This window comes from Pseudonaja textilis, chromosome 12, assembly GCF_049901715.1.
Source record: "Pseudonaja textilis isolate UNSWEBS1 chromosome 12, rPseTex1.2, whole genome shotgun sequence".
NCBI classification, from domain to species: Eukaryota; Metazoa; Chordata; class Lepidosauria; order Squamata; family Elapidae; genus Pseudonaja; species Pseudonaja textilis.
The window spans coordinates 19,561,465-19,575,970 of NC_142001.1; the positions used below are offsets into that span (position 1 = coordinate 19,561,465).

Consider the following 14,506-nt stretch of genomic DNA (forward strand, 5'->3'; position numbering starts at 1 on the left):
TCAAGCCTATGGTTTTCCCAATTGTAATGTATGGCTGTGAAAGTTGGGACCATAAGGAAGGCTGAGCACCAAAGAATGGAGGCCTTTGAACTCTGGTGCTGGAGGAGGAGTCCCTTGGACTGCAGGTCCATCCAACCGGTCGGTCCTAGAGGAGACCAACCCTGACTGCTCTTTAGAAGGCCAGATCCTGAAGGTGAAACTCAAAGACTTTGGCCACCTCATGAGAAGGAAGGACTCCCTGGAGAAGAGCCTAATTCTGGGAACGATGGAGGGCAATAGAAGAAGAAGAAGGGGACGGCAGAGAAGGAGAGGGCTGGATGGAGTCACTGAAGCAGTCAGTGTGAGCTTAAATGGACTCCAGAGGACGGTAGAGGACAGCAAGGCCTGGAGGAACATTGTCCATGGGATTGCAATGGGTTGGACACGACTTCGCAACAAACAACAGCAACAAGTTAAGGTCCCTGGACTGATTGATTCGTTTCCCCGGTGAATTCTCCTCTCTTTCCACTTAATCCTGAAAATGTTTTTTTTTTTAAACAGATTTGGGTACCCACTAATCCAATTTAATTCAGCATATGAGCTGCGAGGTTGAGTATTTCTGGGTTTTCTGCTCCTCTTACCTTGCACATGAGTTACACCGGCTCTGTTCCGAATAATGAAAAACATCCAAGCAATGAAGCACTTCAGATACAGAAGGTTGGTGCTTCTCACAAATACAAGGAAAAGCTAAGGAGGCAAACCAGGAATTCTGACTGGGGTGCAGAAAAACCGTTTGCACCCACGTTACTATTTCTTTACATCCTTTTAGGAGAGGAAGGTCTGTCTTCTTCTCCCACTTCCACCAAGATAAAGGAGGCGCCTGAGTCTAATCAGCATGCAGGGAAATGTGTGGTTGTAGCTTGCCTCAAGACACGCACGCACGCACGCACATACACTCAACAACAAAAATCTAACAAGGTTTTTTTTCTTTTTTTTGGTCTGACTCTCAAGAGTCCCAGCAGGAAGGTAATATAACACCTGTTTTTCACACCTGTAACCAGGAACAGATTAAAACCGCACTGCGATGAATGCTGCAAATCTCATCCAAAGAGCCAAAGGATGCGGCCAAGTTCTTGCGATGGGCTCATTTGTCCCTTTGAAAGGAGTTGTCCTTTTTTTCTCCCGCTTTCTCCAGATTCCTACCATCTCCCATAGCCTGGCTAACTCCATTCTTTCCATAGCGCTGCCTTTCAACGGTTTACCACTGTCTGGTTTGGTTCGGTTTTTGTTTTTCCTTTTTCCCTCGGTGTTCAGAAGGGCTCGGCTCACCCTCCTTCCTGCTTCTTCGGGAAAGAGAATCAAAAGGTTCATATTCTTCACATTATCGGCTCTGTCGTCCCTTCTTGGGCGGAGAGCAGAACTAGACCTAGGAAAGGCCAGGCCAGGTCTATGATTGTATTCACAAGTTTTGACTTTGGCAGGTTCTGCTGGGCATGGCCTAATGTATTTCTTATCTCCCACTGTTCTCCTCGTCCTCCTCTCTCTCCTCTTCCTCTTCTTCTTCTTCTTCCCCCTCCTCTTCCTTCTCCTCCCCTCCTCTTTTTCTTCCTCCTCCTCCTCCTCCTCTTCTTTCCTTTCCTTCCCTTCCTCCCCCTTCTCCTCCTCCTCCTCTTCCCATCCTCCATATCCTCCTCTCTCTTCCCACTCCCTCCCCCTACCCTTCCTCCTCCTCCTCTTCGTCCTCCTTTGCCTCTTCTTCCTCCACTCCTCCTCCTCTTCCTCCTCCTCTTTCTCTTCCTCCCCTTCTTCTTCCTCCCTCCTCCTCTTCCCCCTCCTCCCTATCCCCCTCTCTTCCCCTTCCTCTTCCTCCCTCTACCCTTCCTCCTCCTCCTCTTCCTCTTCCTCCTTCTTCACCTTCTCTTCCTCTCCTCCTCCTCTTTCTCTTCCTCTTCCTCCTTCTCCCTCCTCTTCTTCCTCCTCCTCTACCTCCTCTTCTTCCCCTTCCCCCCTCCTTCTCCTCCCCTCCTTCTCCTCCTCTCCATCCTCCTCCTCTCTTCCCTCCCTTCCCTTCTCCTCCCTCTTCCTCCCTCTCCCTTCCTCCTCCTCTTCCTCTTCCTCCTCCTCTTCCTCTTCTCCTCTTCCTCCTCTTCCTCCTCTTCCTCTTCCTCCTCTGAACAAGGGTCTGGCAACCTCAAACAGTGGCCTTTCAAGAATCTTTTGTTTCCAGAATGAAGTGCTGATAATCAGCCCCCAAATTGGCCAGGCAGATTCTCAGGTCTGAAATCCCCACCGATGATTTCCCCCACTTGCAGAGTGGAGGCGAGTGGGGGACCATGGTTTGTTTGTTTTTTTAAACCTAAAGAACACCTTCCTAGACGTTTTCTGCCTCATTCAGGCATGCAGTGAGCGGTGTTTGTAGATATTGGTGGCCAATGTTACCATACATAGACAGATTTAAATAACAGCAGTGGGCTATTTATAGCCTCGCCGCAGGCACCTTTCCAACATCTCGCTCCCACCCCAGCATCGTTGTCTGTTGTTAAATAGCTGGTCCAAATTAAATAAATAACAGCACAGCGGGCGACTGCTGGAAAATGAGGTTTCTCCTCTCGGTTTCCATGACATCCAGTCCATCGTCTTTCGCATCCCAGGTGGAATCACAGGCCAGCCTGTGGGACAAAGAGATTATTTCTGCGAGCCTGGATCATCACAGGGCTTCTCATCCTTATGAAATCCCTTCACTGCCAATATGTTTGGCATACACCTGTTGGCAAGTTTGTCCCTCTCTGCATCGCACGTGGGGTTGGGTTACACTGAGGAATTGACCGTGGCTTCGTTGCCTCTTAACCCTTGGCAGATGCAGCTCTGGTTATTTCTCTGAGTCAGAGTAAAGGGTTTGGGCTGGAGGAGGAGGTCTCGTTTTCAGAGGGGCATTTCCTATGGAGGGAGATCTTCCTCCACCACCAAGTAGAGGGATAGTTCACTGCAGACCGAAGCCAAAGAGCACCAGGCAAGGAGAAGGTGGTATGGTGTGATGGCGGAGGTGTTAAACTATCTCTGTGTGTCTGTTGGAGGCTGGTATTTTGAGTGAATTCTGGTCTAAATTATTGAGAAACTATTTTGAGGTCCAATTATGGTTAGAGCACCAAGCTGGAAACCAGGAGACTGTGAGTTCTAGTTCTCCCTTAGGCATGAAAGCTGGCTGGGGGACTTTGGGTTAATCACCAGGCAACTGTGAGTTCTAGTTCCACCTTAGGGGTGAAAGCAGGCTGGGTGGCTTTGGGCCAATCACCAGGAGAAGGTGAGTTCTAGTCCCATCTTAGGCATGAATGCTGGCTGGGTGACTTTGAGAAATTGAGTGGCAATGCAGAAGACTATCCCATTCCAAGGATTTAAGTGAAATAGTTTGATTTCTCCTTCATATTAGGACAGGACTAGAAGTTTGAAGGGGACGTGGGGGCGGCTCAGTGGCTAAGACGCTGAGCTTGTTGATCAGAATGGTTAGTGGTTCGAATCCCTAGCGCCGCATAACAGAGCGAGCTCCTGTTATTTGTCCCAGCTTCTGCCAACCTAGCAGTTTGAAAGCATGTAAACAAAATGCAAGTAGAAAAATAGGGACCACTTTGGTGGGAAGGGACAGCGTTCCGTGCGCCTTTGAAGGCATTTAATCCTGCTGGCCACGTGACCACGGAGATGTCTTTGGACAGCGCTGGCTCTTCGGCTTTGCAACGGAGATGAGCAGCGCCCCCTAGAGAGGAAACGACTAGCACGGATGTGCAAGGGGAACATTTACCGTTTCCTTTCAGAAGTTTGGAGCTCCTTCTGAATTCACCTGCTTGTTTTTCACTCATGCTCACTGAAGAAGGGAGAAAAAGAGGGAATCTTCCCAGAGACACAAAGCATTTCTCCTCTGTAAAAGTCTGAGTTGTTCAGGTCAAGAGCTACCTGGTGAAGGTCAGGTCTTGTAATGTGACCACAGAAGGAGAGCCGTGTAGTCGTGACGCCAGGCTTAATAAAAAACCCGAATACTGTACTGATCTTTAAGCTGGGAGCTTCTGCGTGGACTAAGCACTGGGTGCTGTGGAAACTGTCCACAAATGAAGGCGAACGGACGGGTCCCAGGATAAGGTTGCAGGGATCCAATTTGGGTCGGTCACCAGAATCAGAGGTTTTGTCTTCTGAGCTTTTGGACTTGTGATGGAGCCCACCTTCAGGGAAATATTCTCTCTCTCTCTCTCCCTCTCTCCCTCTCTCTCCCTCTCTCTCTCTCTCTCTCTCTCTCTCACCAGAATGTCTCTCATTCTCTCATCGAAATGGGCTGGTGAGAGAGAAGTTCCCAGGACGGGATCCAGCAGGAATCTGAAAGCTGGGAAGACTTAAACCTCTTATTCCAGTGACCGACCCAGATTGGATCCTGCCAATTGTCTGCCCTTGGGGCATCTCTCTGCTATCTTTACTTAAGGCGGCTCCTGGCAGCTTGCAAGAGATTTGAGTGTCACCTTACTTGTTCTGCCTGCTTTTTATGTCATGCTTTGAAATCTGTTTGCTTGCGTGAATATTGAAACTGAAAAGTTCTTTATTCATTTATTGTGCCCCTCGTCTCTGGATCCAAAAGAACCAAATTTTCTCAGGGGTGGGGCCATCACCACCCAGAATCCTTGGCCGAACAAGGATTTCTTCAAACCCTGATTTTTTTTAGGATGGTGGCTTATATTGAGCCATTGGTTTTTACAGATATAAATAATCAGAGTTAGAAGAGACCTTGTAGGTCATCTAGTCTAACCCCCCCCCATCCAAGCAGGAGACCCTACACCATTTCTGACAATTGGCAGTCCAATCTCTTCTTGAAAGTCTCCAGGGATGAAGCTCCCACAACTTCCAAAGGCAACTTCTGTTCCATGGGTTGATTGTTCTCACTGTCAGAAAGTTTCTCCTTATTTCCAGATTGAATCTCTCCTGGATCAGTTTCCACCCATTGATCCTTGGTTTAGAAAATAGCTCCTCCTCTCTGTGGCAGCCCCTCAAATATTGGAAGGCTGCTCTCCTGTCTCCCCTGGTCCTTCTCTTCCCTAGACTAGCCAGGCCCAGTTCCTGCAAAGGTTCATTGTCTGTTTTAGCCTCCAGTCCCCTCATCATCCTGGTTGCTCTTCTCTGCACTCTTTCTAGAGCCTCAACACCTTTTTTTATAATGTGGTGACCAAAACTGGATGCAGTACTCTAGGTGTGGCCTTACTAAGGCTTTATAGAGTGATATTAGTACCTCCCTTGATCTCGATTGAATCCCTCTGTTAATGCAACTCAGGATTGTGTTGGCTCTTTTGGCTGCCGCTGCACACGGCTGGCTCCTATTTAGCTGGTTGTCCACTCAGACTCCAAGATCCCTCTCCCAGTTCCTGCTATTGAGGCCTGGTTTCACCCAGTCTGTATGTGTCCTTTTGGTTTTTCTTGCCTAAGTGCAGGACTTTACTTTTCTCTACATTGAATTTCATTTTGTTTGATACAGCTTCTTTTTGAAGCTTGTTACGTCACCTGTTGGAAATAGAAGGGCCATTGCAGCTGGGATAAAATTGGGATTTTGGAGAGCTGCCTCGAATGCGTAAATGGAAAGATGGGGAAACGGATCTGTGAAAAATAATGTCATAAGTGAGAACACCGATGGTTAGCATCAACAACACATGCACGCACGCACACACACACACACACGCATGCCTGAGGTTTGTTTCCCTGTCTGTATCTCCCCAGTGTCTTCAGAGTGCCTGAAGAGGTTGCCTTGAAGCTGTAAAATGAGACGTCCGCAGCTGCTCTTCCAGGCACCTTCTGGCAGGGCAATTCTGGAAACCAAAACAGCTTGGAGGATTCTGCTTGGCTAAAAATAGCAAGAGGAGGCACCGTGTGACTTGCCATTTCTTCGCCTGGGAGCAACAGGTCTCCAGATTGGGCCCCCAAACCTTCACCCGGTCAGAGGGGGGAAGAGAACAAAGCTTCCATCCCATCATTCTTCTCAGTGGGCTTCCTGAGCTGGAGATTGTTTCCCTGAAGCCCAAGACTACAGGAGAAGCCAGGAAGGAGATACTGAAGGACCAGGATCGATGTATTCATGGGTAACAAGCAAGAAAGAAGCGTGGCATGGATTAATCCGGGATTTTTCTAAAACCTAGGGTGGTCTTTGAACACAAGGCTAGCCTCTCAACTTTCAGCTCGCCTCTTTTTCTGATCGAGGTAGGTGGCAGCAATAATTCAGGGGGTGGGGGCAATGGGACATTTAGTTATGGAGTGAAAGGGTCCTGTCCATGGTTGTAATTTCAATGGATGGAAGGCAGCTCCATACATGGAACGCTTAAAGTTGCATTTTCCCCGTGCAATCAGGATGTGTAATCATGAGAGCCAACTACAGGGGAATTGGACAACCATAGAAACTTGTTTCATAAATTTAGCCCCCAGGAAGAGAAGGGATTTCTGTCCCGACCTACTTTCTCCAAACGTAGCTTTCTGAAACTTCTTCTGTCTACCTCTTGGTCTTTTCTTCATTTTTTTCGCTCCATGCAGAAAGGATGTTTTGAAAGGAAAACGTCTCAATCCACCTCCTTTAGTTCTTTCTCATGAATATTTAACCTCTTTTGTTCTTCAGTTCTCTGAAGGAAACAGCTCTCGTCTTCCTAGTGTTTGTCAACAATAACCCTTGCTCGGATAGTAAAAATAATACATGACCGTATTGGAAAAACTCTGCAAAACTGGAGAACAGCCAGCAATGAGAAGATGAGTTTGCTATTTCTTGACACCCTTTTGCCTGGATTCTGAGAATTCCTGACTACCTTCTTGAAAATATAAACCCTTTCAGAAATATTTCTTGCACTGGAGATTTGGGGTTCCGAGTTAAGCAAGACACATCCATCTTGGCTCTCTTATGTCTTTTAGGAGCAAATTAAGCTTAAAACCATAATAATAGGGTTACTGATTTTCTTGTATTTTTAAGCTCTCTTCCAAGAAAGGAGAATATTTGTAGCTTGGGGTTGAAATGAGGGGCCCTTGGATGCTGTCTGAGCTTGCTTGTTTTCTTGCAGACGTTTCATTAGCCAAACTAGGTAACAACATCAGTGCTAGTAGTAGGACTAGCACTGATGATGTTACCTAGTTTGGGTCATGAAATGTCTGCAAAAAAACAAGCAAGCTCAGAGAGCACCCAAGGACCCGTCAAACTCTCCCCCGGCTCAGCGCTGATGATCCCCTCCCTCTGAGTAATTTTATTCTCACAACAGCCCTGAACAGCCTTTGGTTAGTCAAAGGATTCTTGTTTGCTAAATGAAGATGTTGGCTCTCTGGTTTGATCAGCTTCCTTTAAAACACGTCTTGTGCTGGGAGGCAAATCAACAGGTCCTTGCGGTCAATGGAATATCCAGCTATGTTGAGATACTGAATGATCAGTGAGAGAATGGTTGAAGAAAATACTTAGCCATAACAAGCAGTGCAGTGCAAACTCTTTTGGGTTTTCATTCCTGTATAATGTACGGGGTGTAATCACTCCTCTTGAAACTTGGTATGACTATTTAGACCACAAGATGATTGAATTACAGTCAGCTTAGAGTCTGAGTCAATTTGGAGGGAGGGAGGGAGGGAGGGAGGAAGGAAGGAAGGAAGGAAGGAAGGGAGGGAGGGAGGAAGGAAGGAAAAAGAGAGAGAAAAGGGAAGGAGGGAGGAAAGAAGGAAGGAAGGAAGGCAGGAGGGAAGGCCAAAAGAAGGAAGGAAGGAAAAGGAGAGAGAAAAGGGAAGGAGGGAGGATGGAAGGAAGGAAGGAAGGAAGGAAGGAAGGAAGGAAGGAAAAGGAGAGAGAAAAGGGAAGGAAAGGTAGGCAAGAGGGAGGGAGGGAAGAGTGAGTGGTCATTGGTGACTCAAGCAAAGAATCAAATGGCCATTTCATTCGCTCTTATTGTTTTTACATTATTCTTCCTCCAAGAGTAGACAGTATGGTAGAATGATGGATTCCACCCTAATCCAGTCCAGCTTCTGGAGTTCATCCATTCCAGACCTTGGTCTAAATTAGTCCTTCAACTGTAGCAGAAGGTTTTCTAAAAACAGAAACATTTGGGGGGGGGGCACCTCCAAAGGTTAAACAATTCAGAAATAAAAGGCTTGTGTTAACAAAGCCCTACCAAATGTATCTTCCTGCAGTGAATTTTGAAAAGTGAATTAACTACCAGCAAGCCGGACAATTCAGATGGGAAATATTTCTCTGCTCATTAAATTCTGTCTGAGAAATCCTTATCTCTGATTGGGCAGTAGATGAGTGACATCATCTGGGAACGTACCTGTCATCTATCATCAGACAGTCTTAAAGAGCCGGCCCTCTCTTTGACTCGAAAGTGTGCAAATTGCTGCCTTTTTAGCCTGTAAGCTTTCAAGCAATAGCCCTTAAAGAAAGATTTTCATCCATGTTTGAGATGACTGCCTCAGCTGGGTTTGTAACAACCCCATTTGATAGCTTGAAGGAAACTGAGAAGTCTAATTGCTGCAAAAGCCTCTTTGAAAGCAGAGGGTCAGGTTTGTGGGGTCTTCTAGAAACATAATGTGCAAATAAGTAAGCATGTGGAAATGCTCAGCGCAGCTTTCTCCCAATAGTCCTTCCAAAAAATGGACTTTAGCTACCAGAATTCTTGGCAGGGTAAAATGGAGGTCTAGGAATTGAAGCCTCTACATCTACAGCCGGGGTCACCAACCTTTTGGACCTCAGAGACCATCAAACTCATCCTTTTAAATCCGGCGGAACAGAGACCCTGGGAAAATATCCCCCCAAAAAAAGTCTGCAGGAAAATTCCCCACTCCATTTTCCTACCAATCGATCATTCCTTATTTGGGATCGCAGGATACCGTCTCCAGCTCCGTTCTCAGGGGGAAAGAGAGGGAGAGAGAGAGAGAGAGACTTTCGCCTTCATGCAAGGAAAGCAGCAGAAGCTGCTAAAGTCTTTCTTTCTCTCCCCTAAACTCCGCCAGAAAGGAGTCTTTGCTGGTGCAGCCTCTTGGAGCAGGAGGCCTGCAGGGTCCCAAAGACTCATTTCTGGTGGAGTTTGGGGGGGAGAAAGAAAGACGTTGGCTGCTTTCATTGCATGCAGCCAAAAGCAGAAGAAGAAAGAAGCGGAGATAAGCAGCCCGGTGGACAGGACAGGCACGTGGGGAAGAGTGGGGCATTATTATTTTTTATTTATTTTGATTTGTCAAGTGCTTACAAGATAATAGGTATAAGTATAGACATAGTTATGAATACATGAAATGGGTACATATAAGAAAAATAAAAGAAACAATAGGACAGGGACGCACGTTTGTGCGCTTATGCATGCCCCCTACAGGCCTCTTAGGAAAGGGGTGAGGTCAATAGTAGACAGTCTAAGGTTAAAGTTTTTGGGGTTTGGGGAAGAAACCATAGAGTCAGGTAGAGTATTCCAGACATTGACCACTCTGTCGCTGAAGTCGTATTTCCTGCAATCAAGTTTGGTGCGGTTTACCTTGAGTTTGTATCTATTGTTTGCTCTCGTGTTGTTATGGTTGAAGCTGAAGTATTCATTGACAGGTAAGTCATTGCAATGTATGATTTTATATACCATACTTAGATCAGACCGAAGACGGCGTAATTCAAGGTTTCCTAGGCCTAGAATTTCAAGTCTGGTGGCATAAGGTATTCTACAACGAGTAGAGGAGTGGAGAACTCTTCTTGTGAAATATTTCTGGACTTTCTCAACTGTGCTAATACCAGATATGTATATGTATATAATATCAGATACCTTCACAGTCTTCTTTTCTACAAATGAGAAGGTATAGAAGAGAAATGCTTCCTTGGTTTTGGAAATAGGTAGTTTGGGCTAATAAAGGAGAATATTGGTAGCTCAGGGTTGAGCGACAGTTTTGGCCAAGTTTCAAGTTGTGTTTCCAGGCTTAATGAAGCCAACTGGACTCCCAAAGCTAAAAAAATAAGAATTGAGGATCAAATTTTCAAAAGTCAGCATCGAGAAAGGCATAATCTTAGGTCTTTGTTTTCCTGGTATAGGAACAAAAAAAAAATTCATGAGAAGCACGTCAGGGTATTGTGATATATGGAAGGGGACGTCTACTATTAAATTGCAAAACCAAATTCACAACTGAAGGAAGGGAGAAGCGGGTGCTGATTTGTAGGCATCACAGCTCCACAGCTTCAGATCAGCGTTGCCAAAGTAGATGGACAAGTTGACCTTCCCAGAACCAGAGGTCCACCATTGGAAGCTGTAATGATGCCCTCAGAGCCTCAGGGGTAGTCTTTGGGGGCCTCCCAAATTCTTTCTGATAGACTCTATCTATCTATCTATCTATCTATCTATCTATCTATCATCTATCTATCTATCATCTATCTATCTATCATCTATCTATCTATCTATCTATCTATCATCTATCATTCTATCTATCTATCATCTATCTATCTATCTATCTATCTATCTATCTATCTATCTCTACCTACCTACTTATTATCTATCTATCTACCTATCTACCTACCCGCCTACCTACTTTTTATCTGTCTGTCTGTCTATCTATCTATCTATCTATCTATCTATCTATGTGAAATACCCCTCACGCATCATCATGAAATCTCTAGAACCATAAAACCTACAAACTTATAATTTGGCACGTATGTTCCTCTTGGCTTCTAAGTGTTCACTAAGAAAATATTTTTCAAAATGATGATCAAAACATTAGTATTTTGTATATTATTATTATTATTATTATTATTATTATTATTATTATTATTATTATTATTATTATTATTATTAACATGCTCTGATGCTAAGGAGTGCTACTCCCCCTTCCCACCTGAAAAAAAAATCTCTCCCAAGTGCAAAACACAAACAGAGGAGTTTCAGTTTTAGTTTCAGAGCACCAAGCAGCTTTAGTACAGAACAGTTGAGCTAAGCCGCGCCCAAGCTCCTTGCTGTCTCCTTTTTGCTCACACAGCAAATACTGTTTGAGTTTCCAAAACAGCCCTTGACTCTCTGACAACTGACAGGACACTAGCCAGAGGATGTTGGTAGGCAGAGGCACAATTTTTCCCCTTATTTTCCTCCCCCAAAACTAAGCCCGATCACCTAGTTTCTCAGCGAAGCACAGCTATCGAGCTAGTTATAGACCAAGCTATTAAACACATGCGTGAAGAGGACTCCGATGAACTATATTTAATTTTAATTAAGCATCCAGCCAAATGGAATCGATCGTTGTTTTTCTCCCTGGCACCAGCTGTCCCCTTTTGAGAATGTGGCTTTCAACACATCACTGAAGGACACACCATACCACTCAGTCCTGGTAACACGGCACCCTCTGTCCTTGAAAATAGTTTAGCCTATCCCCAAATTTTAGGAGAATCAGGACTGTCCCTTTCCCACTGGATGAGTGGGGGCAAAGACCAAGATGGAGCTCTTCCTCGTACGGAGTTCCTGGAAAGTCAACGGAAGGAAAGATGGGGTCGTTTCTTCTTGTCCCACCCTTGGGAATCTTTTTGAGATGACCTTGATGGGTGAGAGTGCCTACTTTTCTTGGCTGATTTGGGGGAAAAACAGAGTTGGTGATCCTTGGATGGAAGCCACCAGAACACAAGCCTAGCCTGGGAACTTGTGAAAATTATCCTAGAAGAAGATTATATCGTATTGTCTCCAAGGCACTTTTCTCAAAAGGCAACCGGACTTTGTTTTTGACTTGAAGACTATTTCGTTTCTCATCCAAGAAGCTTCCTCCATGGACAAGAAGCAAAATGTCTTCAAGAAAAATAAAACCAAGGAAGTCCAACAGCCTTTTTGCAAAGAGCACCTTGGAAACAACCTGGATGGCTGTCTTAAAAACCTCCAGTGATAGAGCACCACAACTTCTGGAGGCCAGGTGTTCTCCTGGTTAATCGTTCTCCCTGTGAGGAAGTTCTCCCTTCATTCCAGGTTGCTTCTTTCCTGGATTAGTTTCCACCCGTTGCTTCTTCTCCTGCCCTCAGGTGCCTTGCAGAACAGGTTGACCCCCTCCTCTTGTTCGTAAGAGCCCCTCAAATATCAGAGCGATGCTCCTTTGTCCCTCCTTCTTCATCTGCCCCAATTGTATCAGGAAGGACTCCTTTGTGATAGGTGACTATCAATTCCTAACCAGTTCAATCAATACCTTTCCCGTTTGAGACTATAATCCCCCTTGGCTCTGGATCCCAACAGGTAGGTTCTGCTTGCCTCACCTGAAGAACTAAAAGACCTCAACATCTCCTCTGGTCCTTCCTTGAGATTCCTGATTTTTTTTTTATTTTTGGAAACTTGGCACGTTCCGGTGAAGACCAACCCCTTCCTTCTGTAGACTTTCCAAAGAGGAGTGTGGGGGGACAATCCCAGCAAGGCAAATCCTAGCCAGCTGTCTGCCACCTCAGGTCTCCAGACGATCCAACCTTGGTGGTTGGAGAAGGGCCAACAGAGAGGGGTGTGACTGCCTTCCGGAGGCATCTGATGGTGGGTTCCTCATCCAAAGCTTAGGTTCTCCAGGACCGCCAGGTCTTTGGGGCTTCTTGAGAAAAAGGCGGTTGGGGAGGAGGAAGAGAATTTTTTTCCAGCAAAAACACACACACAAAACGGGGAGAGTGGGGGGTGCACGGAGGAAGAAAGAGGGGGAGGGGTGGTTTGAGATCCAGCCTTTGTCTCCTGCAAACCTCCCAGCTAGCTCACGGGGGCGGGGGGGAAGGACCGAGAAAACCTGGCAGATGTGCAGGAAAGAAACCTCCTCCCGTCCCCTTCAACCTTCCTCAAAGGGGAGGGGGTGGGAAGAAGGCAGCCCCCTCCCCTCCCCTCCTTCGGCCCGTCTTTCCTTCCCTCCCCTCGCCAGCAGCGCTTCCCAAACCCTCCAAGCATCCGTGGTGGTGTTGGGCGCATTCTCCTGCGCCAGGCGCCGAAGGAACCAGGCAGCCAGTCAGGTCTCGCTTTCCTCCGTGATTGATTCCTCGCCTCCTCTCTCTTTTTCCCCCACCCCCTCGCCCCCCACCCCACCCCACTTCTAGGGTTTCCCTCCTCTTCAGTCCTCCTCCTCCTCCTCCCCCTGATCTACGAGAGAAGGAAAAGAGCAACAACAAAGAAAAAAGACCAACACAACAAAAAGGACCAAAGGGAAGGGAAGAAGGAGGAAGGAAGGAAGAAAAGAAGAAGAAGAAGAAGAAGAAAAACCCAGCCAGCCAGCCAGCCAGCCAGCCATCTCTCTCTCTCTTTCTCTCTCTCTCTCTCTCTCTCTGCGCGTCCCTCTTATTCCCTGGTTTCTTGGAAATCCGGCTGGCTGTGCCACGCGGTATCCTGGGGGAATCTTTACAACCAAACTGGGATCTATGAGCGGGAAGGTGATCAAGTCGAAAGAAGAGAAAAATGCTTCGACAGGTAAAAGGACCTCCGCTCGCTCCTTCCCATCCTTCTCGCTCTCCCTTTCTCCATCCTTCCCTTTCCCTCGTCTTCAATGGTCCTTCAGTTTACCCCCCCCTCCTTCCAAACCCGCCCCCCCCCCTTCTCTTTCCATCTTCCCAGGCTTGGCTGACCTTTGCTGGTGGGGGGGGGAGGAAGCCGGGTGGGGTGGGGGCAATGAAAGGATGGGGGAGAAGTGGCATGCCAGCCCCATAGCTCGCTCGCCCACCCACCCACTTCCCGCCTCCTCCTCTTCCTCTTCCTTCTCTTTGTGTCTTTTTGTTTTTTGGCTTTGGTTTTATTTGGTTCCTTGCCTCCTCAACCTTGTCCTTCCCTCCCTCCACCTCACTTGCCTTTCCATCCCAGCCCCGGAAGAAGAGGGGAGAAGGGGGGGGGGGAGAAAGGAAAAACTAACCTATTTACACCCCCTGCCCCACCCCCGTGAAGGAAAGACCTCCTATAATACTGCAGTCTTCCCTTTTGTGTGTGTGTGTGTGAGAGAGAGAGAGAGAGAGAGAGAAAGAGAGAGAGAGAGCGCGTGGTGTGCCACTAGCTGTCCCCTTGCTGTGGCTACAGACCTTCCCCATCGCCCGGGAGGGAGGGGCGTGTGAGAAACAGAAGGCAGAGCCCACTTTGGGGGAGGGGAGGTTGTCTTTGCCAGGAGGAACCTGAGTGGGGTCTCTAATGTAGCTCGTATGAGGAGGTTGGGGAGGAGGGGCTGCTTTGTTGAAATAAACCAGGTTGAGTCGAGAGCCAGAAGGAACATTCGGTGCTCCTCCTCGGCCACCCTGGACTGCCGTACTTGCACCTGATCGACACTTGAAGGCATCTGGTAGGGTTAGGAAGTAGCACTTTACCTCCCACCCTCCCCTGGAAGCTTGGGCCCGGGACATCTTGCCCTGCCCTGCCTTCAAAACCCATGGGACCCCTGTAGCTACTCCACGTTCAAGGAGAAACAGTAGAGTCCTTAGGATCGCCCGAAGATGGACGGGGTTGTTTCCTTTCTGTTCGAGCTGCAATGGGTAGGGAAGTGATGTCCTAGCTTGGTGCCATGGAGCTCCTCCCTCTCTCCCTCCCTCCCCCAAAAATTGGAACTTGGTTTCCTACGTTGAGAT

At 47.1% G+C, this 14,506-nt stretch overlaps 1 protein-coding gene across 3 annotated transcripts in view; it reads left to right on the top strand.

Moving 5' to 3' along the window:
• The first annotated feature begins 5,726 nt into the window (after nucleotides 1–5,726).
• Nucleotides 5,727–14,506, top strand: part of FGF13 (fibroblast growth factor 13) — a 107,328-nt gene continuing 98,548 nt past the window's right edge. For 2 of the 3 annotated variants that reach the window (XM_026716611.2, XM_026716613.2), the window contains exons 1-2: nucleotides 5,727–6,198; nucleotides 13,004–13,370. In XM_026716611.2, the coding sequence (XP_026572396.1) occupies nucleotides 13,322–13,370 (49 nt within the window). In that variant the 5' untranslated portion in view covers nucleotides 5,727–6,198; nucleotides 13,004–13,321. The remainder of the gene's footprint in view (nucleotides 6,199–13,003; nucleotides 13,371–14,506) is intronic. The other variant, XM_087941190.1, reaches the window with a different exon arrangement.